This window comes from Panulirus ornatus, chromosome 70 (assembly GCF_036320965.1).
Source record: "Panulirus ornatus isolate Po-2019 chromosome 70, ASM3632096v1, whole genome shotgun sequence".
NCBI classification, from domain to species: domain Eukaryota; kingdom Metazoa; phylum Arthropoda; class Malacostraca; order Decapoda; family Palinuridae; genus Panulirus; species Panulirus ornatus.
The window spans coordinates 16,392,363-16,418,261 of NC_092293.1; the positions used below are offsets into that span (position 1 = coordinate 16,392,363).

General features: G+C 39.1%; 1 protein-coding gene across 2 annotated transcripts in view; it reads right to left on the minus strand.

The window, feature by feature from the left end:
- Positions 1–207: 207 nt before the first annotated feature.
- Positions 208–25,899, minus strand: part of LOC139747768 (uncharacterized) — a 61,792-nt gene continuing 36,100 nt past the window's right edge. For both annotated transcript variants that reach the window (XM_071660350.1, XM_071660349.1), the window contains 3 exons: positions 18,304–18,414; positions 16,740–16,881; positions 208–14,563 (listed from right to left, as the gene is read on the minus strand). In XM_071660350.1, coding sequence (XP_071516451.1) covers positions 14,455–14,563; positions 16,740–16,881; positions 18,304–18,414 — 362 coding nt within the window. In that variant the 3' untranslated portion in view covers positions 208–14,454. The remainder of the gene's footprint in view (positions 14,564–16,739; positions 16,882–18,303; positions 18,415–25,899) is intronic.

Sequence of the window (25,899 nt, forward strand, 5' to 3'; positions counted from 1 at the left end):
ATGTATATGTCTGTCTTGAAGTATTGTATTTCCACTATCTCATTCAGAAGTTGTAAAACCAATTGCTTTCTATCGGCTATTGTAGGCATTCAGAAGTTGTAAAACCAATTGCTTTCCATCTGCTATTGTAGGCAGAGTGGCTGTAAACATGAAAGTAACATGATTGTGAAACATTAAACAGCCTCTATGGTTATGAAAAAACTGACAACCATTTTTTTTTTTATTTCTAGTTTGAAATAATAATGTAAGAGAAATCATAAGATCAAAATCTCTAACATCTAAAAATAAACAAATGCCACAGTAATTCATTCAATCTTTTGAAAATAAATTGTTGTTTTGGTTTCCTCTATAATACGATAAATACATCTGTTTTATGAAAAAGGAAAGCGGTAGGAATACCGAAGACCAAGTAAATGATTGGCAGACTAATTTCATTTTATGCTTTATATTGGTTATATCTTACTGTGCATTAGAGTTCCCTCATCCGCAATATCTTTTCTTAGAGAATATAGCTGGGACATATCGTTATACAGGGAAAAGTGTAGTGCAGTTGTGTGCCCTAACTTTGTTATCTTAACTGACACATAATTTGTTCAAGTTAAATGTTCCCAGCAAAATACTACAGCACTCGAGTCGGAAGTGTCAGTGTTCTATCCTTACCACCACCATGCACAGGAAATCTTAAGTACACTAAAGCTTTTCCCATTAATTCTGTTGAGTCAACCAATCTCAACCAGCTTTTACTATACAGCTCATTAACTAATCCACAGATTTATTTGTCAGATAATTCTGTATCATTTCTCACATTTCTGTTCACTACAATGTGAACCTCAATGGAGATTCATGACATTTAAGCATTATCTCATTTGAATAAGTGCATCACATTACCAAAGGGCAAGAAGTTGGGTGAGTTAAGAGGAATTAACAGAAATATTATCTAAGAATACTGAAACTAGTATATCTTACCATGAGCTCTCAAAAGAATCAAATTCATAATGCAAATATTTGAATAATATAACACTTGAAAAATACATTGCAAAGCACAGAGACTGAAACCATAGATTATTAGAAAACACTCAAGATATTTGCAAATTATACTCAAGCTGCAATGACATGTCTCTCTCTAAATCTGATTACTTCCTAAATAATAAATGCTATGTTTAGATACTACAAAATCAGCAAATTTTGAATCGTTGCAATCATGAACTAGTTATGTTAAATCAGAATATGAGCAATCCTTGCCAGGAGATAAAACAGCACTTTACTGAATGACATGTTGGGTGTGTATCAGCTCTTGTATGGGCTATGTCACTTCAGAAACAGACAAGAAAGAATGCTAAAAGGGAAAGTGTAACTGTTGCTCACCCTCAGCAAAGATAGTTCCAAGACTTGATGATAAAACTAAGGGTAGCAGGTGTACCTCTGGAGGTTGGGTATTCCTGCTCTTTACAAGCCTGTAGACTGGGTTTTGGAATGTTACCGATGGATATTCAATTTCCACATATTGTGCTTGTAGTGTGTATGTACTTGATCCATCCCTAGTAAATGGGAATGGAGTTACTGAAAGAGAACTATAAGAATTCTCTGATCATCTATAATTTCTTAAAAATGAAGAATTCAGCTTTGGTACTTACAATACAAAGGTGTAGGAGTCATAAAAACTAAATATTGAAAATAATTTATGCTCATCTTTGTATCAGGCAACATACTTGATTCAAAATAAATAATATGTAAGTATGGTAAGAAATGCCTATATTCATAAATGCAAAATTTTTAGAGATAGCTGACACTATTCTATTTTCTATATTCCATCTTAATTTATTTACTGTTGATCACAAATGATTTAAGATGACGCTATATTTTGAAATGATCTTTATCTGTGGACTTTTGTTATTACAAGGTTACTTGATGATAATGTTAATGACCTCATTTCTTTGATTATGTCTGCAAATCTCATGTTCACTTTTTGCCACTGATGAGTAATCAGTGGACACATAAAATACTTAATAAATGTTGGGCATGTTTAGTTTATGTAATTCTAAGCAAATGAGGCTGTAGGCTCATGTGATTTAATACAGACTCTAGTCTGGTTTTGAAGTTAATCTTTTTTACAAAATCTTCATTCACAAGTAAAAACTCACAGAGTACGTATATAATACAAAACAAAGTATGATAGTTTCCTTGGATTTCACATGATATGATTCTGCTGCTGCAACAAGACTTTGCTCGTTGAATATCTAAAAAACTAAACTGAAAAGACTCGCAAGCTTTCAAGGGTTTTGGTAGGGAATTGCCCATAATCTTGCCATTACACCACAACACTCCAACATTTCACCTACAATGGTTTTGATTACAAGTCTACAAAAATAGGAAAGTATATGCTGTGCTTGTTCTTTACCCAGCTATTTACAATTTGCACATTTCACATGAATTAATAATGTCAAGGATTATCTAGTGATGGTGATGCAGGAAAAATAACAACCTAAAAGTTTTCTTCTACTCTATGAAGTGTATAATAGTTCTCTAATACATGTATGAAAAAATCAGAACTACGTTTAAAAACCATTAAATGGAAAGTATAGTATTATCATAGAAATACTGCAACATGAGGTAAATAATTACAAATAAAGATAATATGTAAACTGTACAATGTACATAAACTACATCATTTATGCCATACTAAGACTACTGTCTTTTACACATACCAGTTACTGACCTCATTTTCAATAATATAAATTTCAATTTCTCTTCCTTCATTTCTTAACTTATAGCAATTCCGTACGTATATGGAAAAAGCAAACTCACTGTCACAGACTGGTTAGCTATAACAATAATTTCAACATAAAAAAAAGGTAAAAAAAACTCAGTTAACCTGAATACCAAGTTCTGCACTGAAAACAGGCTTTTATGATGAATATCAATAATACTGTATTATTGAAACATTAAGACTATCAGAAAAGATTAGAACAGCATCTCATAAAACTCATGGACTACATGCATATTCTGCAAGATTTCTTGATGGGATTCAAGTAGTTCAAAAATGAATTTTCTTCTACCCCATAATCCTAGTCTGTTGTAGTAATACATCAGGTTAAAAAATTCATGAAACATGATTTACAATGCATTAAATGTAAATGAGTTTATCAGTGTGTTTCACATAAAAGCTGAGCATCAGTGTGAGCATATAGGTGTGATTCTTATTACAGAAAATGCCTAGAACTTGTTTGAAAAAGGCCAAGAATAAATGTTAAGAGCTTGTTTTGAGACTACCGAGAACTATGGCTATAAATTATACAACTGTAACAAAAATGTCTAGAACTGGTTCAAGAAACGCTAAGAACAGGGTACATTAAAGAAGTGGTTTTGAGAATGTCAAAATACTACTTCTGAAAATGTCACATTAGTTTTAAGAAAAAAGAAAGTGGTAGGAATACCAAAGACCAATTCTGAGAATACCAAAAATGATTTTGAGAACAGACAAAAATGTTTTGCACAATGCTAAGTACTAGTTTACTACAACATAAGGATAAAGATGTGAAACTTTCAGGAAGTATTAAAAACGCCAGGAACCAATACTTCTAAAAGATAGCTGCACTAATAACACATTATTATGAATATCGTAAAATAAATGAAAGGGGAAACAGAAGAAGGAGTCACGCGCGGAGTGCTCATCCTCATCAAAGGCTCAGATTGGGGTGTCTAAATGTGTGTGGATGTAACCAAGATGAGAAAAAAGGAGAGATAGGTAGTATGTTTGAGGAAAGGAACCTGCATATTTTGGCTCTGAGTGAAACGAAGCTCAAAGGGGAAGAGTGGTTTGGCAATGTCTTGGGAGTAAAGTCAGGGGTTAGTGAGAGGACAAGAGCAAGGGAAGGAGTAGCACCACTCCTGAAACAGGAGTGGTGGGAGTATGTGATAGAGTGTAAGAAAGTAAACTCTAGATTGATATGGGTAAAACTAAAACTGGATGGAGAGAGATGGGTGATTATTGGTGCATAAGCAAATGGGCATGAGAAGAAAGATCATGAGAGGCAAGTGTTTTGGGAACAGCTGAATGAGTGTGTTAGTGGTTTTGATGCACGAGACCGGGTTATAGTAATGGGTGATTTGAATGCAAAGGTGAGTAATGTGGCAGTTGAGGGAATAATTGGTATACATGGGGTGTTCAGTGTTGTAAATGGAAATGGTGAAGAGCTTGTAGATTTATATGCTGAAAAAGGACTGGTGATTGGGAATACCTGGTTTAAAAAGACAGATATACATAAGTACACGTATGTAAGTAGGAGAGAAGGCCTGAGAGCATAATTGGATTACGTGTTAATTGATAGGGGTGCAAAAGAAAGACTTTTGGATGTTAATGTGCTGAGAGGTGCAACTGGAGGGATGTCTGATCATTATCTTGTGGAGGCAAAGGTGAAGATTTGTAGGGGTTTTCAGAAAAGAAGAGAGAATGTTGGGGTGAAGAGAGTGGTGAGAGTAAGTGAGCTTGGGAAGGAGACTTGTGTGAGGAAGTACCAGGGGAGACTGAGTACAGAATGGAAAAAGGTGAGAACAAAGGAAGTAAGGGGAGAGGGGGAGGAATGGGATGTATTTCGGGAAGCAGTGATAGCTTGTGCAAAAGATGCTTGTGACATGAGAAGCGTGGGAGGTGGGCAGATTAGAAAGGGTAGTGAGTGGTGGGATGAAGTAAGATTATTAGTGAAAGAGAAGAGAGAGGCATTTGGACGATTTTTGCAGGGAAATAATGCAAACGAGTGGGAGATGTATAAAAGAAAGGGGCAGGAGGTCAAGAGAAAGGTGCAAGAGGTGAAAAAGAGGGCATATGAGAGTTGGGGTGAGAGAGTATCATTAAATTTTAGGGAGAATAAAAAGATGTTTTGGAAGGAGGTAAATAAAGTGTGTAAGACAAGGGAGCAAATGGGAACTTCAGTGAAGGGGGCTAATGGGGAGGTGATAACAAGTAGTGGTGATGTGAGAAGGAGATGGAGTGAGTATTTTGAAGGTTTGTTGAATGTGTTTGATGATAGAGTGGCAGATATAGGGTGTTTTGGTTGAGGTGGTGTGCAAAGTGAGAGGGTTAGGGAAAATGATTTGGTAAACAGAGAAGAGGTAGTAAAAGCTTTGCGGAAGATGAAAGCCAGCAAGGCAGCGGGTTTGGATGGTATTGCAGTGGAATTTATTAAAAAAGGGGGTGACTGTATTGTTAGCTGGTTGGTAAGGTTATTTAATGTATGTATAATTCATGGTGAGGTGCCTGAGGACTGGCAGAATGCTTGCATAGTGCCATTGCACAAAGGCAAAGGGGATAAGAGTGAGTGCTCAAGTTACAGAGGTATAAGTTTGTTGAGTATTCCTGGTAAATTATATGGGAGGGTACTGATTGAGAGGGTGAAGGCATGTACAGAGCATCAGATTGGGGAAGAGCAGTGTGACTTCAGAAGTGGTAGAGGATGTGTGGATCAGGTGTTTGCTTTGAAGAATGTATGTGAGAAATACTTAGAGAAGCAAATGGATTTGTATGTAGCATTTATGGATCTGGAGAAGGCATATGATAGAGTTGATAGAGATGCTCTGTGGAAGGTATTAAGAATATATGGTGTGGGAGGCAAGTTGTTAGAAGCAGTGAAAAGTTTTTATCGAGGATGTAAGGCATGTGTACGTGTAGGAAGAGAGGAAAGTGATTGGTTCTCAGTGAATGTAGGTTTGCGGCAGGGGTGTGTGATGTCTCCATGGTTGTATAATTTGTTTATGAATGGGGTTGTTAGGGAGGTGAATGCAACAGTTTTGGAAAGAGGGGCAAGCATGCGGTATGTTGTGGATGAGAGAGCTTGGGAAGTGAGTCAGTTGTTGTTCGCTGATGATACAGCGCTGGTGGCTGATTCATGTGAGAAACTGCAGAAGCTGGTGACTGAGTTTGGTAAAGTGTGGGAAAGAAGAAAGATGAGAGTAAATGTGAATAAGAACAAGGTTATTAGGTACAGTAGGGTTGAGGGTCAAGTCAATTGGGAGGTAAGTTTGAATGGAGAAAAACTGGAGGAAGTGAAGTGTTTTAGATATCTGGGAGTGGATTTGGCAGCGGATGGAACCATGGAAGCGGAAGTGGATCATAGGGTGGGGGAGGGGGCGAAAATTCTGAGAGCCTTGAAGAATGTGTGGATGTCGAGAACATTATCTCGGAAAGCAAAAATGGGTATGTTTGAAGGAATAGTGGTTCCATGAATGTTGTATGGTTGTGAGGCATGGGCTATGGATAGAGTTGTGCGCAGGAGGGTGGATGTGTTGGAAATGAGATGTTTGAGGACAATATGTGGTGTGAGGTGGTTTGATCATGTAAGTTATAATAGGGTAAGAGAGATGCGTGGTAATAAAAAGAGTGTGGTTGAGGGAGCAGAAGAGGGTGTTTTGAAATGGTTTGGTCGCATGGAGAGAATGAGTGAGGAAAGATTAACCAAGAGGATATACGTGTCAGAGGTGGAGGGAACGAGGAGAAGTGGGAGACCAAATTGGAGGTGGAAAGATGGAGTGAAAAAGATTTTGAGAGATCGGGGGCTGAACATGCAGGAGGGTGAAAGGCGTGCAAGGAATAGAGTGAACTGGAACGATGTGGTATACCGGGGTTGACGTGCTGTCAATGGATTGAACCAGGATATGTGAAGCGTCTGGGGTAAACCATGGAAAGTTGTGTGGGGCCTGGATGTGAAAAGGGAGCTGTGGTTTCGGTGCATTATTACATGACAGCTAGGGACTGAGTGTGAACGAATGTGGCCTTTGTTGTCTTTTCCTAGTACTACCTCGCGCACATGAGGGGGGGAGGGGGTTGTTATTCCATGTGTGGCGAGGTGATGATGAGAATGAATAAGGGCAGACAGTATGAATTATGTACATGTGTATATATGTATATGTCTGTGTGTGTATATATATGTATACACTGAGATGTATAGGTATGTATATTCGCGTGTGTGGACTTGTATGTATATACATGTGTATGTGGGTGGGTTGGGCCATTCTTTCGTCTGTTTCCTTGTGCTACCTCGCTAACTCGGGAGACAGCGACAAAGCAAAATAAATATATATATAAATAAGTAAAATGAAAATGCTAAAATCTGATTCTGAGATCAAGAATTCAAGGAATGCCACACAATAATCAGGTAAACTGATTGTCTCTGATCATAAACAGTATTCAAGACATGAACTTTAGCCTTCCCATAATCTCTTAATGAAGTTCATTTATTCTCTGCATAATTCTCTGTACAGTATATCATAATCCTACAACCCCATGACCCCTTTACTGGGCTCCAGTAGCTTTGAGGTTCCATTCTATGCAGGGGCAAGGAAATAATGGACTCCTTTAAGGGGAGAAAAAGGTCCTTGACAAGATTATACTCCTCTCCATGAACTTGGGCTGATGATTATACAGCCCTGTTGAAGGCAACTTCTTGCTTATAATGTAAGATACCAAACAGAGATGGAAGGATGTAGTGAAAAAGACTTTAAGCAATTGGAACCTGAACATGTAGGAGGGTGAAACTTGTTCATGGGATAGAATGAGGTGGAATGATGGGGTATAAAGGGGTGATGAAGTACTGTCAAAGGGCTGAGCCAAGGCATATAAATTACATGTAGCAAACCCTGAATGCTTCACATGCCCTGGTTCAGTCCAGTATGTCACGTTGTTCCACTTCACTCTGAGAGTTGCAGGCCAAGTGAGGATTTTTCCCTCTGAGGCTCACTCATCTGTTCTTGAAGCTACTTTGCTAATGTGAAAAATGGCAATCAAGTAGAATAATGATAAAAAAATCTTTCAAACTTGATAGCCCTTTCCCGAGTTAGCAAGGAAGCATCAGATGAAGAAAGATGAGAGAGTGTAACTCATTTATGTTTTGGGAGTGTGGTTTCAAATGGGTGTATGTCTGATGGGGTAGCATTTAATACCAAGTTCAGAGGATGTCTGTTTAGTGACTATTGGGTCATGTAAGTATGTATATATTTTGTCAGTGTTGTGTTTCTTTGAGGTGGGGGAACTGCCAGTATCGGTTGCTGAAGGGTGAGGCCAGGGTAAGCTTTTTACTTGTACTTAGTGGATGGAGATTAGTAATGGAGTGGTTTTTTTTTGGATAGGAAGGGTCTAATGGTGTTGCAAAAAATGAGTAATGAGCATATTGAAGTGGAATTGTTTTAGGAGAATCTTTGTTTCAATATATGGGGACGAAGCAGTGGCAGTTTGTAGGCAGCCAACAATCAGGGAGGTATATTACCAGCAAATACCCTCCTGGGTATTGGGAGGGTGTGACATCTGCTTAGTAAATAAGCACTTCAGCGGTTGTCAAGTTGCACTCCTCTGACCCAGGTAGCTGTCTTTTCTTTCTGCCTCACTAACAGGTGGTCTACTGGCATTCAATCCACAAATGTACAATCTCTCCTTGTCATACATAGCAGATGACAACACTTAACTCACACAGCTCATTCTTCATAACTCTAAGATTTTCCTGTGGTGAGCATAAATTGCTAGCACTGCCTTTTGGCAAAATGGTAAGAGCAATAGATAAAAAGTAATAGGTAGGAATATTTAGGCAGGAGCATTAGGTAGAAGTAGTTGGAAGGAGCATTAGACAGAAGTAATCAATAGGAACATTAGGTAGGAGCCTCAGCAAACACTGAGCTACAGTTGCCCACTGCCAGTGGCCTGTCAAAGGTGAGGCACTAAAGGCTAAAAAAAAGCACTAGAGTTCACTAGTCATGGAGACTCTATTGCTGTGGCCACCCCTTTGAGGGAGTTCCAATTGGAATGAGCGTCAGAGATATACACAGATAGATAGCATTTGTGGTACTAGGCACCATGTGATTAATCCGAATGCTATATTTTGTGTGGTTTGCAGTTTTATCATATTTGTTTTTGAGATGGTGGATGACTAAGCAGATGAGGCATATCAGGTGGAGTAGATGAACTGTTGGTAGAGTATCACCTAATTCCAACCACAAGTGGTTACAATGTGAATAAAAAGATGCCTCTGGTGAGAGTGTATCATCATCAATGGATGGGAGTTCTTCATCTCCCTGGGTCTGCATTGGAGTACAAGGAGTCTACAAAAGGGATCTTGGGGTTGTACATCAATAATAAGTAGGTGATGTTTAGTATCCTCTAACAGCATGTGTGATGCAAGTGATATTAGGCCCCTTAATTCACAACCATTTTATGCTCATCCACATGGTTCAGCAGCTGATAAAAACTTGAACTATTTCACATGATTACCTCACACATGCTGGTGTATTGCAAGAGCAATATTCTTTCCATGACTATAATGGTCAGTAGTCAATTAATGTTCCCATGCATTTACCACATATCCTAAAGGCTCTTTTTGCAGTCACATTTTTTTCTATATCCCCTCTGTTTTTGCCACTGCTAATGTATCACAACTCCATATACATAACATGAAACTCAAGTCCATCATTCTAACAATTTCAGCGATCTTAAAAAGATATTAATCCCTTTCTGCTGCTGAAAACAGATCTCGACACTTGACACAAAGAGCATAAACCATAACTTTGGATTATGTATTTCCCAGTTAGACTAGTTACACTTTGCCTTTTTATATCTTTATTCTAGCTTTTTATGTTTTTAAATATGAAGACAATACAATGCAGAGAATTGACTACTACACTGATCAGTTATATGTTATGGTAGATTGATGATTATCAACTGCTGAATGGTCATTAAGGCAAACCACCAACAACTGATTAAAAAAGATATATAAATTAGGTGGATTAATACAGGTTGGAGTATCAAAAATCCAGACTTCTATAAATCAAAAGATCTAAAAATCCACGGTCCATCACATTCAAGATTACCAACTACTTCGACTATGAGTTTCCGAAGTAGGTTTGTTTTATCAAGTGTTGCCAAATCATTCACCACAGTTCTTGTTACCAGAACACAGAGATATGCATGAGATATTTGCATACATTTTGCCCTCATAATAGTATCCAAAAAGCACACACTAGTGCTTGAGGTAGTGTTGCGCTTACTATTCTGCAGAAAATAGAAATCTTAGAGAAATCATTAGAGGATGTATCAGCACATATCTGGAGCATTTAGTGAATGTTTACTAACCTAAAGCATTTTAAACTTCCTCTGCCCTGTTCTTAATTGTATATATTCACTTGTTAGAGGGAGGTGGTAGACTTTGAGCTGTTCAGTGATTTTAAGTTTTGTTTGCATCAGCATTATTTTTGGTTCCTTCATAAGGGGTACAATAATGCAAGAATATAATCTTTTCAGTAATGAAAAGAAGGTATTATCAAATTAATGAAGAAAAGATATCTAATAAACCTTAGCAAAACTGGCAGACTCTAGTGCCACTTCTTAGCCTTTTGTGTCTCACCCTTAACAGGTCACTAACAGAGGGCAACTCCAGCGCAGTGTTTCCAGAGGTAGAGAGGCTCCAAAATTGTCAAAAGATGTAATAGGAATAGCACACTTCAGGTGTTTTTCCAAAACTAAAATAAAGTATTGCCCCGATGTAATTAGGCAACAACTTCCCACTTTAGTTCCACCCCAAAAGGAGTGTAACAATAAGGTCACCATGAGAAAGTGGGGTGAGTCTTGGCTATTTCAGTAAAACTAGAGTACCCCTCAAGGTGCTGAAACTAAATGGTTGTTCCGAATTTCAAGCTTCTTTTACTTTCCACAGTAGCAGCATCTCATACCTCACTGGTTACAATATGTGGTGATATGGTAGGAGAGATAAGGGGGAGCAGTATATGGTAGAAGACTTATTTGGTACCTTAATAGAATAATGAAGGGTAGAGGTGTAAGAACAGAATTGAAGAGAGGACTAAGGGACAGCATAATTACCCTGACCTATGCAGCTGAAACATAAGACATGGAATGTGGCACAGAGGTCAAGAATCCAGGCTTTGGAAATGAGTTATTTGAGAAGACCATGTGGTGTGACTAGAAGGAATGAAGAAAATAATGAAAGGGCATAGGAGAGATGAGGTATGGCAGGGAATGCAAAGGGAGTGAATTGTGGAGTGGTAGAATGGGTGAAACGGAATACTTTTAATTGGTTTGGGCATGTGGAAACAATGCAAAACTGGGAGTTTACAAGAAGAGTGTATGATAGTACAATTAAAGGGGGTGGTGTGAGTGGAAGACCACCTGTGACATGGTCAAACTGGGTGGGGGAATACTGGAGGGAGAGAAATAGTGGATGAATGTGTGGAATAACGTATGCAAGGACAGAGGTAAGTGGAGACTCTTTTGCTGTGGCCACCCCTTGATGGGAGTTCCTAGAGGGAATGGGCATCAGAGATACAGATAAATAGATAGAAGATATCTAAGTGGAACTTTTAATTGAACTGAAATTTGGTAGAATTGTGGAGCTTTCTGCAGCAGTAAGCACCAAAGATTTAACTTATGGTTTTCTTTGAAGTCAAATGTATACAAATGTTAGACATACATATTGAGTAGTACTAACAAATTCATTGTATATATTAAAGAGAATTCTCTCATGTAATGTTAGAAGGTTATAATCATTATAAAAAAATCTTATTTGAAGTCATTACCATAATATTGAAGCTGGAGAGATATTCCTCTTACATCATCATACATATGGCGTTAACTTCAACTTATCATTTCTTTTTACAATGAGAGTGTCCTTGTAACATTACATGAAGGATTATACTCAATACACAGCAGGTATCAATCAATGGTACTTCACTCAGAATGAAGGCACTGTATTTGCTTGTCTGACATTTAAGAAAAACATAAGTTAAATCTAAGTCTGAGAAAGCACTGTATTTGTAGCAAATTTTGATTGAAATGAAAATTACATTTCATCTTTATATCTGTTTCTAATTAGCTTGATAAGACAATTTCTAATTACTGAAAAGGAGGATGTGCCAGTGATGTATGCATGGAAAAATGACCTCAAGCCTGGGTTCAGGCTTGGTGTTTGGGGACCTAATGCACCAATTTTACCTTTACAGGCATCATCAACCTGACTCACCCATGATAATACACGAAGGTGCTCACTTGCTGAACAATCCATTTGTGCAAGCTTTGCAAATATGGGTTAGTAATGAAGGTGAGCATAAGCAGTTATAAAGCTAACAAATAATGCTTTATCATAGAAATTTTTATATTTGACAAGCAATAAAGAAAACGATTCAAATTATTGCCATTTTTGCAAGCTATCACAATTTTTAGGAGCATGTCTCTAAAACCATAAAATAACAAAATATGAACATTATTTGGTCCCAAGGATTACGGATTTCTGATACTCAACCTCGACCTTTATTTCAAGTCTAGAATTTCTCTTTGCAGTCAATTTCTGCCTGTTCAGGTGTAGTATTCAACTGTTCTAAACTTTGGAGGAAATATCATTAATAGTATCTTGAAGAGGTAGAATTTGTTGTAAAACATGGAAAACAACATCACTTCTCAAATTAATTCTTAATGCTAAGAATGAGCTGAAGCTTATTTTGCTTTTTAAGTACAATACCCTAGTCTTTCTATAATCTACAATTTTTTCTTCAAGACTGAGGAGTTACATTCACTACATCATTAGCACCTTAAACACTGAATAAGGGTGCTGTCTGGTTTAGCTTTCATCCTACTAATGTATGTTTAATCAAAAATGAGAAAATTAAACAAATACTGATATTTCATAGTACAGTGTGTTGACAAAGACATATCATTTACAAAAAGACATGAAAAAATGAGAATAAAACCTACATTCAAAGAAAAGTTTGAGTGCTGTAGTCTGAGATGACACAATTTTGTTTTTCTGAAATTGGAATTTGATTCTTGTCTTAAGTATGAAACTGATTTACCTCAGGAATTAAACAGAAACAGAAGCAATTTTTTCTCCTTCGCTAAAAATTCATTCTCTTTGTCTCAGAAAACTGAAATTTAATTTTTATCCTGAAACTAAAACTGGTTCTATGTCACAAGAAAAAGAAATGTGACTAACTATCTTAAGGTTTGCAGCATTCTGAGGCACTGTGACAGTGATCTCAGTAGCACAAGCAAATGGTCTAGAACCCTTTTATAGCACCTGTGTATTCAGCAACATATGCTGTAAATATCTGATGATAGGTTCTACATGAAAGAGAAAATTGACAAAAATGACCTCTCTTAACCAGTTCAAATGATAAGTCCATCATGTAAAGGAATCCTTGGATGATGACTACATTTATGCACATTTTTCTCACTGATTATATCATAATTTCTCTCAAAATATGTCTTATAGCCTGATTCATAATTCTGATTTTTATATTTCATGGATGCATGTTACATTTGATGTGTTTTAAATCATTCATGTAAGCCATTCTGATGTACACAAAACATATGTCGGCTTGTAAAGCTCTCTTCCTATCCATGTCAACCGTACTTCAGATTTATGCTGCTCTGAAATATTCTGAAGTCATGTTTTCTTGGAAGAGTCTCAAATAAATGATGATGACTATAATAAATGACTCTTCCCATAACAGTGTTCCTTTGTAACAAATTACAGATTTCTCCCCTAATAGATTTTTAGGTGTCTGGATTTTACTGATATGAATGAATGTATGAATCACTTGTTTACAGTCTTGCAGTATTCAACATCACATCTTTGGCAAAGTACTGGCACTCACCAAAATACATGCATTCAAAATATCTTATTTTTCTCTCTCAAGGTGAAACGAGGCAATACCCAAACCTGAGTTTAGTTGGTTTAGCTCTTTGTTCTTTGCTGAAGAAATGAAATTCAGCCTGGTTCTGCACGTAATACACAGAGATGAACTTAATAATCCAAATATTAAGTATTCAAAGAGTGTCATATAGTACACTGTTTAACTGTTATACTTCTAAACTTAGTTTCCACTGAAGCTACAGATCCATCACCATTGCTATTCTTTACATGTTCATAATTATGTAAAATCTGTGTTTCTCTGATTGAACATCAAGCAGTTACACATCTCCAAAACTTGTGAGATATGTGTATGAATATAGACACACACAATTACCTACCAACACTAATACCAAGAGCCATTCAAGATTTTGTCACATTTCACATGAGTAGGTGTTAAACCTTCTAACCTGATACCAGAAACCCTTCTAGTTCTTTCATTATTGTTCTTCACCAAATGTAATGCAAATGCATCTCCATATCACAAGGATTCAGAGAGTACCTTCACACAGACATCAACACTAGGACTGCCTATATAAGAGAAGTGGTCATGGGTGTCCGAGAGTAGCATTACAGGCATCCCAGATAGACACTTAGTTTGTCTCATCAAAGGAACACCTTTTATGGGCACCTTGAAGATGAGAACTAGGAATGTCTTAGACTGTAACTTTGGTTACAGGCAACTTAAAGAAGAGCCTGAGGGTAACTTTGTTACAAGCACCCGAGGAAGGAGCCAGATGGTTCAGTCAAAAGGCTTACATTCCTTCTAAAACTAGTGTACCTAGCCAACATTGCAGAGGCAGGCTTCTGTTTTGGCTTCCTGACGCACGTAATCTGCCACATTAAATTTCCGATCACAGGGGTTGTTTGACTTTCTTGCCTTCAGTTCTCTAAAAGAGATCAAGTTATTAGTAAAGGATATTTCAATGAGAGTAATCTATGGGAGCCAACTGATATATCATGGCAAGTTGTCACTGACTGCTAACAGAATGCAAAATCTAGGAAATTTTGATTAAGAATAAGAGACCAAGTTATTAGTAAATGTTATTTCAGAGATAGTAATCTATGAGAGCCATCTGATATATTATGGCAACAATTATTTTGTTGTTTTTGACGGTTAACAGATTGCAAAATCTAGGAAATTTTGATAAAGAATGAAATCATGAAATACATAATATCAATGAATGGTTGGTAACAAATCTTGATAATGCTAAAGAGTTATTTTGAGAATATCTTTCCTATAAAATTACTCTAAAGTTAATAAGCAACATAACAAGACCACCTACCACTTTTTGTACATATACTTTTATCTAAATCAGATAGAAATAATAATAATGATAATAATAATAATAATAATAATAATAATAATAATAATAATAAAATTAATAATGATAATGATAATAATAATAATAATAATAATAATAATAATAATAATAATAATAATATCGAGGATGTAAGGCAAGTGTATGTGTCGGAAGAGAGGAAAGTGATTGGTTCTCAGTGAATGTAGGTTTGCGGCAGGGGTGTGTGATGTCTCCATGGTTGTTTAATTTATTTATGGATGGGGTTGTTAGGGAGGTGAATGCAAGAGTTTTGGAAAGAGGGGCAAGTATGAAGTCTGTTGGGGATGAGAGAGCTTGGGAAGTGAGTCAGTTGTTGTTTGTTGATGATACAGCGCTGGTGGCTGATTCATGTGAGAAACTGCAGAAGCTGGTGACTGAGTTTGGTAAAGTGTGTGAAAGAAGAAAGTTAAGAGTAAATGTGAATAAGAGCAAGGTTATTAGGTACAGCAGGGTTGAGGGTCAAGTCAATTGGGAGGTAAGTTTGAATGGAGAAAAACTGGAGGAAGTAAAGTGTTTTAGATATCTGGAAGTGGATCTGGCAGCGGATGGAACCATGGAAGCGGAAGTGGATCATAGGGTGGGGGAGGGGGCGAAAATTCTGGGAGTCTTGAAGAATGTGTGGAAGTCGAGAACATTATCTCGGAGAGCAAAAATGGGTATGTTTGAAGGAATAGTGGTTCCAACAATGTTGTATGGTTGCGAGGCGTGGGCTATGGATAGAGTTGTGCTCAGGAGGATGGATGTGCTGGAAATGAGATGTTTGAGGACAATGTGTGGTGTGAGGTGGTTTGATCGAGTAAGTAACGTAAGGGTAAGAGAGATGTGTGGAAATAAAAAGAGCTTGGTTGAGAGAGCAGAAGAGGGTGTTTTGAAATGGTTTGGGCACATGGAGAGAATGAGTGAGGAAAGATTGACCAAGAGGATATATGTGTCGGACGTGGAGGGAACGAGGAGAAGTGGGAGACCAAATTGGAGGTGGAAAGATGGAGTGAAAAAGATTTTGTGTGATCGGGGCCTGAACATGCAGGAGGGTGAAAGGAGGGCAAGGAATAGAGTGAATTGGATCGATGTGGCATACCAGGGTTGACGTGCTGTCAGTGGATTGAATCAGGGCATGTGAAGCGTCTGGGGTAAACCATGGAAAGCTGTGTAGGTATGTATATTTGCGTGTGTGGACGCATGTATATACATGTGTATGGGGGTGGGTTGGGCCATTTCTTTCGTCTGTTTCTTTGCGCTACCTCGCAAACGCGGGAGACAGCGACAAAGCAAAAAAAAAAAAAAAAGAAAAAAAAATAATAATAATAATAATAATACTAACAATAATAATCTGTAAAAAGACTATCACCAACATCCTTTGACCTCACTTGCACTCACTAATATTCAAAAGCAAAATGCACCATTCTCATACCAGTACCTTTCATATCCATGCATATGCATTACTCACTATGCCCATTTTAACACTCATCATGCTTACAACAACATTTAACAGGCCTACATCAGTATCATAATGACCACAACATCCAATATGCCTACACCAACACCCAATATGCCTACACTAATATTCACCAGGCCCATAGCAACACCATCATGTCAACACTACTACCTACCATATTCATGTCAGAACCCATACTGCCCTGCCAATACCTACAATAACCATACTGACATGCCTGCAACATCCATCAAGCTTGTAGAAATATCTATAATGACAATCATTATGTACCTGGCGATAGCCATGAAGGCGAGGTCAACATTAAGACCAGTCTTGGCAGAGGTCTCCATGAAGACCACGTTATACTCTCGTGCCAAACGTTCACCATCCTCGCGTCTCACCACACGCTCCCCATTCACGTCACACTTGTTGCCTGAAAGATTAAGTTGGGTCAGAAGACCAATCTGCTAAGGTCAAGCTAAGTCAGAGGTACTTCCTAGCAAAGTCAATTAGTTACATGGGAGCCCTCTAACAACAGGGTTAAGCAGGAATGGCAAACCTCAGGTGGAGTTAGAGGAGATGAAAGAATGAATAAGAGTTACTTTGTCATTAGAAGTGACATCTATAATGTTGCTAGAATGGGGAAAAAAAAAAGATGAAAAGGTAATACGACAGAAGCTGTTTGAGATTCTCTTACGTGAAGATCAGAAAGATCTCTGTGAAAAAAGAGGATTGTCACATTCCTATTCAATTACTTGATGTTTTGTCACGGGTTAAGAAATGCGATGATATCAAGTAAAAATGAAATCATAATGTTTTTCCTTATTCGATATACCACATTCTGTGCCTGAATGACCTCAGAACAGGAATGACTAAACCACAAACTGGGGGAAGTGGTAGTCTTCGAGGAAGTGGGGATATATGACCCTATTCCAGGGAAAAAAAAAACTTGTACAATATGCTCTACAGAGATAGAAGGATCACCAGACGAGATAAGAAATCTCAACAAAGATCATGAAATAATCTTCTCAAGTTAGTCCAATCATCCCTATTGGGGTACCATTGCCATGATATGCAGGGATAGCCAAGGGACAAAGTGCAGTTAATAAGTGGACATTCACAAATGTGGTAGAGAATGTAGCTATATTGTGTGGGACTGGAGATGAAAAAGAGACTGGGACTGGAGATGAAAAAGAGACTGGGACTGGAGATGAAAAAGAGACTGGGACTGGAGATGAAAAAGAGACTCAGAATGTTGGGGAAAGTGGTTGTAAAGGCCAGGGTAGAGTGGTTCATGATCTGTTCCAAATCTACAGGACAACATGATGACTTCAACCTCACTACTGTATTAGATATGGGGGGGGGGACTTCAACCATTTCTTATGGCTTGCATTGAAATCCAGTATTGGGAAAGAGAAGAGTTAAGTATAATTTTGTGTCAGGTGGAAAGTTTTTTTTTTTAGCCACATATAAAATCAATTCATGTCGAAACACGTTTCAAAAAATGAAACTACATTTGTCCTCTATACACATGAAACGACTCTTTTATTATGGAAAAAAATATATGCATGGCACACATCAATATCTACTGTTACATTTGAAGAACTTATGTTGAACATTATATATATATATATATATATATATATATATATATATATATATATATATATATATATATATATATATATTCATTAATAATCATATTCTTCCATAGTAGTTCAACAGTGGGTTGTAACAATCATGGCTCCCCACTCAAATGAGGGTCCAGGTTCACTACCTACTCACCTGAGGGCCGTTTGAATCGCCCAGCCGTAGCACCCACCTTACCCTGCTGCTGGACCTAGTGCCTACCCACCTATGAGCATGATGACCACGTCGTCCTGGGCGTACTCGTGCACCTCGGCCAACCACGCCCTCGTGTTATCGTAACTGTTCTTGTTCATGACGTCATACAGTAGTAACAACGCTGGAAAACCAATTACCGATATTATAATAATAATGATAATCGTATGACTGATAATGTTATTATCATTATCGTCTTAGGGAGATTCATTAAATATCATTAAAATTGCGAAAGAAAGCATAGGAAAATGTTAGTATTACAGAAATTACACATTGGCACATACTACATAGGTAATATATATCAATGGCTTTCTGAATTGATATAAATCTAAACTACGGCTTTCCAGTGAACTGTTCCAAATTTCTTTAAATCCTTACTAAATCTCCAGTCCCCCATAATCCTCAATAAATCTCCAGTCTCCCTTAAATCCCCTCCAAGACTCAGCCATCTATGGAACTATCCATTCCTTCTTTTAATTACTAATTACTAATTACAATTACTAATGTGGTTTGTGAGCTCCTTAGATATACAACTTTACTCTGGGCCCTGTGTCAATCTAACTATGCTTTTTGAACCCTCAGTTAATCCTCTCAATTTTTTTTTGTTCATAGTTTGTGTTTTCTTCATTCTCCTTCTTTCATCTTTTGTTCTTTTTTCTTCTCATGTTCCCTTCCTTCATTCTCTCTTCATGTTCTGTTTCAAGTTCTTTCTGTACGTTCTATTTCTACATTCTAATTTTTCAGGTTATATTTCGGTATATTTTTCCTTCATGTTCTACTCCCTGCGGCTTCTTTCACGTTCTGTTTCTTCATACTTCCTTCATGTCTTCATTCTCCTTGTTCTGCCTCTTTCAACCTTCCTTCACATTCTGATACTTCATTTTTCCTTCATGTCACTTCATTCTTTCATGTCACTTCCTTCTTTCATGTCACTTCCTTCATTCATGTCACTTCCTTCGTTCATGTCACTTCCTTCATTCATGTCACTTCCTTCGTTCATGTCACTTCCTTCATTCATGTCACTTCATTCACGTCACTTCCTTCTTTCATGCCACTTCCCTCTTTCATGTCACTTCTTTCATGCCACTTCCTTCATTCATGTCACTTCCTTCATTCATGTCACTTCCTTCTTTCATGTCACTTCCTTCATTCATGTCACTTCCTTCGTTCATGTCACTTCCTTCATTCATGTCACTTCATTCATGTCACTTCGTTCATGCCACTTCCTTCTTCCATGTCACTCTTCATTCATGTCACTTCCTTCGTTCATGTCACTTCCTTCATTTATGTCACTTCATTCACGTCACTTCTTTCATGCCACTTCCCTCTTTCATGTCACTTCCTTCTTTCATGCCACTTCCTTCATTCATGTCAATTCCCTCTTTCATGCCACTTCCTTCATTCATGTCACTTCCTTCGTTCATGTCACTTCCTTCTTTATCCATGGTCTTCAAACGTATCATTTCCATCTACACAACAATGTTATCACAACTGCTCACTTTGCCATCTTGGTTCCAAACAAATCATTACTTTTTTTTGGAAAAAAACTCAAAAATATGCCATCAGTAAATGAAGTCAAATTTCAGTCCTAATTTTAAATTCGCCCCCCACCCACCACCTGCCCCGTTTTCCTCTGCGTTTATCATATCTCAAAACACTTTTAGAATATCTTTTTCATAACTTTTTTTTTCTCTCTTTCAACATGGAAATGCCAGCAATTTATACCCTCACTCACTCCATATCTCTCTCTCTCTCTCTCTCTCTCTCTCTCTCTCTCTCTCTCTCTCTCTCTCTCTCTCTCTCTCTCTATCTCTCTATCTCTCTTTTTCTTTCTCTCTCCGCTTCCCTGTACATCCTCCATTCGCTAATCAAGAGATATCGCTTATCTTCGCCCGTTCCTCTCCGCCCCTGGAGCCATGACCCCCCTAACCCCCGGGGGGATTTCCTACCACAGGTGTGTGTGTGTGTGTGTGTGTGTGTGTGTGTGTGTGTGTGTGATTAAAGGTGTACAAGGCTTGGAGCCAAGATAACTGGTAGTTAACTAAGTATGAAGATATGAAGAAATTCGATTTTTTTTTTTCGTTATCTCTGAGAACAGTGGATGATAACAGCATTTTGGGATTACAGCAAAATAATTATTTTTTTCACACTAAAACTTGGTGAAATGTGAGATTATCTTTATCTCAACCAATGATAAGAAAGATAATACAAATTAAAGACACTCAGAGAGTTAATTTTTTGGCCTTTTTAGTCAAGAGAAACTTTGCTGTCGTAACCAAATTAAGTAAATGAAAGTATTTGTCTTTTTTCTATGTTTCCTTACAAGGAACTTTCAAATGAGCTGTTATGTACTTAACCAAACTGTTCAGCTGGTCCCCAGGGGACCCAGCTGTTGCCATGGCTGTTCGATCCTTGTTAGACGGGGGAGAAATTATTCAGAGGAAACCAGTCCACGAGCCAGCGACCACCTAACACCTCCTACATTATGGAAAGATTTTGATTCAGGGAAAGTGCAATGCGGAACACCTCCCTTCTAGCGCAGTCTGCCCCTCCCTACCTTCCTCGTTTTCTGTTGGGTACACATCTAAGCTGGTGCTCTCATTTTTCTTTCATGTCCCCACAGACTTAGACGCCCGGGGTCCCCTTTCCCACAGACTTAAACGCCCGGGGTCCCTCTCCCACAGACCTAGACGCCCGGGGTCCCCTCTCTCACAGACTTAGACGCCCGGGGTCCCTCTCCCACAGATCTAGGCGCCCGGGGTCCCCTCTCCCACAGACCTAGACGCCCGGGGTCCCTCTCCCACAGACTTAGACGCCCGGGGTCCCTCTCCCACGGACTTAGATGCCTAGGGTCCCTCTCTCACAGACTTAGACGCCCGGGGTTCCCTCTCCCACAGACCTAGACGCCCGGGGTCCCTCTCCCACAGACCTAGACGCCCGGGGTCCCTCTCCCACAGACCTAGACGCCCGGGGTCCCTCTCCCACAGACCTAGACGCCCGGGGTCCCTCTCCCACAGACCTAGACGCCCGGGGTCCCTCTCCCACAGACCTAGACGCCCGGGGTCCCCTCTCTCACAGACTTAGACGCCCGGGGTTCCCTCTCCCACAGACCTAGACGCCCGGGGTCACTCTCCCACAGACTTAGACGCCCGGGGTCCCTCTCCCACAGACCTAGACGCCCGGGGTCCCTCTCCCACAGACCTAGACGCCCGGGGTCCCTCTCCCACAGACCTAGACGCCCGGGGTCCCTCTCCCACAGACTTAGACGCCCGGGGTCCCTCTCCCACAGAACTAGACGCCCGGGGTCACTCTCCCACAGGCCTCCAGAGCCTGTATTATTCACAGTTCGAGAGACAAGAGACATCTCTACCACATAACTCTCTCCTAACAGCTAACCAGGTAGTTAGGGGGTCAAAGAATGACCTGTTCTGCTTTAGTGGGGTCAGAAATGACTGGCTCCCACAGTTTGCCAATAATTCATAAACTGGCGAAGGAAATGACTTTTTCTCATTATGCAAAATTCAGGTGAGTACTATCTGCGTTGCGTGTTACGAGGGAGCGAGGTTTACACTTGTTTTGCCCTCGACCTCTGAGTTTGCATGCATGAGGACCAAGTCTTTACTCATATATATATATATATATATATATATATATATATATAGGGGAGAAAGAATACTTCCCACGTATTCCCTGCGTGTCGTAGAAGGCGACTAAAAGGGGAGGGAGCGGGGGGCTGGAAATCCTTCCCTCTCAATTTTTTTTTAATTTTCCAAAAGAAGGAACAGAGAAGGGGGCCAGGTGAGGATATTCCCTCAATGGCCCAGTCCTCTGTTCTTAACGCTACCTCGCTAACGCGGGAAATGGCGAACAGTTTGAAATATATATATATATATATATATATATATATATATATATATATATATATATATATATATATATATATATATATATATATATGTATATATATATATATATATATATATATATATATATATATATATATATATATATTTTATTTTGCTTTGTCGCTGTCTCCCGTGTTTGCGAGGTAGCGCAAGGAAACAGACGAAAGAAATGGCCCAACCCACCCCCATACACATGTAAATACATGTATATATATATATATATATATATATATATATATATATATATATATATATATATATTTTTTTTTTTTTTTTTATACTTTGTCGCTGTCTCCCGCGTTTGCGAGGTAGCGCAAGGAAACAGACGAAAGAAATGGCCCAACCCCCCCCATACACATGTATATACATACGTCCACACACGCAAATATACATACCTACACAGCTTTCCATGGTTTACCCCAGACGCTTCACATGCCTTGATTCAATCCACTGACAGCACGTCAACCCCGGTATACCACATCGCTCCAATTCACTCTATTCCTTGCCCTCCTTTCACCCTCCTGCATGTTCAGGCCCCGATCACACAAAATCTTTTTCACTCCATCTTTCCACCTCCAATTTGGTCTCCCTCTTCTCCTCGTTCCCTCCACCTCCGACACATATATCATCTTGGTCAATCTTTCCTCACTCATTCTCTCCATGTGCCCAAACCACTTCAAAACACCCTCTTCTGCTCTCTCAACCACGCTCTTTTTATTTCCACATATCTCTCTTACCCTTACGTTACTCACTCGATCAAACCACCTCACACCACACATTGTCCTCAAACATCTCATTTCCAGCACATCCATCCTCCTGCGCACAACTCTATCCTTAGCCCACGCCTCGCAACCATACAACATTGTTGGAACCACTATTCCTTCAAACATACCCATTTTTGCTTTCCGAGATAATGTTCTCGACTTCCACACATTCTTCAAGGCCCCCAGAATTTTCGCCCCCTCCCCCACCCTATGATCCACTTCCGCTTCCATGGTTCCATCCGCTTGCCAGATCCATATATATATATATATATATATGTATATATATATATATATATATATATATATATATATATATATATATATATATATATATATATATAAGAGTGAGTGCTCAAATTACAGAGGTATAAGTTTGTTGAGTATTCCTGGTAAATTATATGGGAGGGTATTGATTGAGAGGGTGAAGGCATGTACAGAGTATCAGATTGGGGAAGAGCAGTGTGGTTTCAGAAGTGGTAGAGGATGTGTGGATCAGGTGTTTGCTTTGAAGAATGTATGTGAGAAATACTTAGAAAAACAAATGGATTTGTATGTAGCATTTATGGATCTGGAGAAGGCATATGATAGAGCTGATAGAGATGCTCTGTGGAAGGTATTAAGAATATATGGTGTGGGAGGCAAGTTGTTAGAAGCAGTGAAAAGTTTTTATCGAGGATGTAAGGCATGTGTACGTGTAGGAAGAGAGGAAAGTGATTGGTTCTCAGTGAATGTAGGTTTGCGGCAGGGGTGTGTGATGTCTCCATGGTTGTTTAATTTGTTTATGGATGGGATTGTTAGGGAGGTGAATGCAAGAGTTTTGGAAAGAGGGGCAAGTATGAAGTCTGTTGGGGATGAGAGAGCTTGGGAAGTGAGTCAGTTGTTGTTCGCTGATGATACAGCGCTGGTGGCTGATTCATGTGAGAAACTGCAGAAGCTGGTGACTGAGTTTGGTAAAGTGTGTGAAAGAAGAAAGTTAAGAGTAAATGTGAATAAGAGCAAGGTTATTAGGTACAGTAGGGTTGAGGGTCAAGTCAATTGGGAGGTGAGTTTGAATGGAGAAAAACTGGAGGAAGTAAAGTGTTTTAGATATCTGGGAGTGGATCTGGCAGCGGATGGAACCATGGAAGCGGAAGTGGATCATAGGGTGGGGGAGGGGGCGAAAATTCTGGGAGCCTTGAAGAATGTGTGGAAGTCGAGAACAGTATCTCGGAAAGCAAAAATGGGTATGTTTGAAGGAATAGTGGTTCCAACACTGTTGTATGGTTGCGAGGCGTGGGCTATGGATAGAGTTGTGCGCAGGAGGATGGATGTGCTGGAAATGAGATGTTTGAGGACAATGTGTGGTGTGAGTTGGTTTGATCGAGTAAGTAACGTAAGGGTAAGAGAGATGTGTGGAAATAAAAAGAGCGTGGTTGAGAGAGCAGAAGAAGGTGTTTTGAAATGGTTTGGGCACATGGAGAGAATGAGTGAGGAAAGATTGATCAAGAGGATATATGTGTCGGAGGTGGAGGGAACGAGGAGAAGAGGGAGACCAAATTGGAGGTGGAAAGATGGAGTGAAAAAGATTTTGTGTGATCGGGGCCTGAACATGCAGGAGGGTGAAAGGAGGGCAAGGAATAGAGTGAATTGGAGCGATGTGGTATACCGGGGTTGACGTGCTGTCAGTGGATTGAATCAAGGCATGTGAAGCGTCTGGGGTAAACCATGGAAAGCTGTGTAGGTATGTATATTTGCGTGTGTGGACGTATGTATATACATGTGTATGGGGGTGGGTTGGGCCATTCCTTTCGTCTGTTTCCTTGCGCTACCTCGCAAACGCGGGAGACAGCGACAAAGCAAAAAAAAAAAAAAAAGAAAAAAAAAAAAAAAAATATATATATATATATATATATATATATATATATATATATATATATGTGTGTGTGTGTGTGTGTGTATATATATGTATGTGTGTATATATATATATTCCCTGGGGATAGGGGAGAAAGAATACTTCCCACGTATTCCCTGCGTGTCGTAGAAGGCGACTAAAAGGGGAGGGAGCGGGGGGCTGGAAATCCTCCCCTCTCGTTTTTTTTTAATTTTCCAAAAGAAGGAACAGAGAATTGGGCCAGGTGAGGGTATTCCCTCAAAGGCCCAGTCCACTGTTCTTAACGCTACCTCGCTAATGCGGGAAATGGCGAATAGTTTGAAAGAAAGAAAAAGAATATATATATATATATATATATATATATATATATATATATATATATATATATATATATATATATATATATATAATAAATTTATGATACGCTCGTTGTCTGTCTTGTACAATCACATGTTTACGAAATGGCGTCCTAGCTACGTCTCTTCGTTGTATATCAACTGACTGTCATATTTCTCTCTTGTGTCTCTCCTGATGATGTGATTATTACACGAAAGTGCACTTAGGAACTTATCGTGTTTTACTTTCCCCGTGGACTCTTAGGAGTATACTTGACCACGGGCAAAATTGTGATCCTTTCCTATATATATATATATATATATATATATATATATATATATATATATATATAGTCATAAGGATATACAAAACACCACTGCCATTCCTCCCCACCTACTACCAATACTACACCTTCAACCACTACCATCACCCCCCAACCTACCACCACTACCACGACCACCTACCACCACTACTACCCCATCCTACTACCACTACCAACCCCCACCTGCCACCACTACCATCCCCAACTTACCACCATCCCCCAACCTACTACTACTACCACCCCCACCTACCAACACTACCACCACCCCAGCCTACCACCACTACCACCTCCATCTACCAACACTACCACCACACCTACCACCACTACCATCACCCCAACCTACCACTGCTACCATCCCCACCTACCACCACTACCATCACCCCAACCTACCACCACTACCACCTCCCACCTA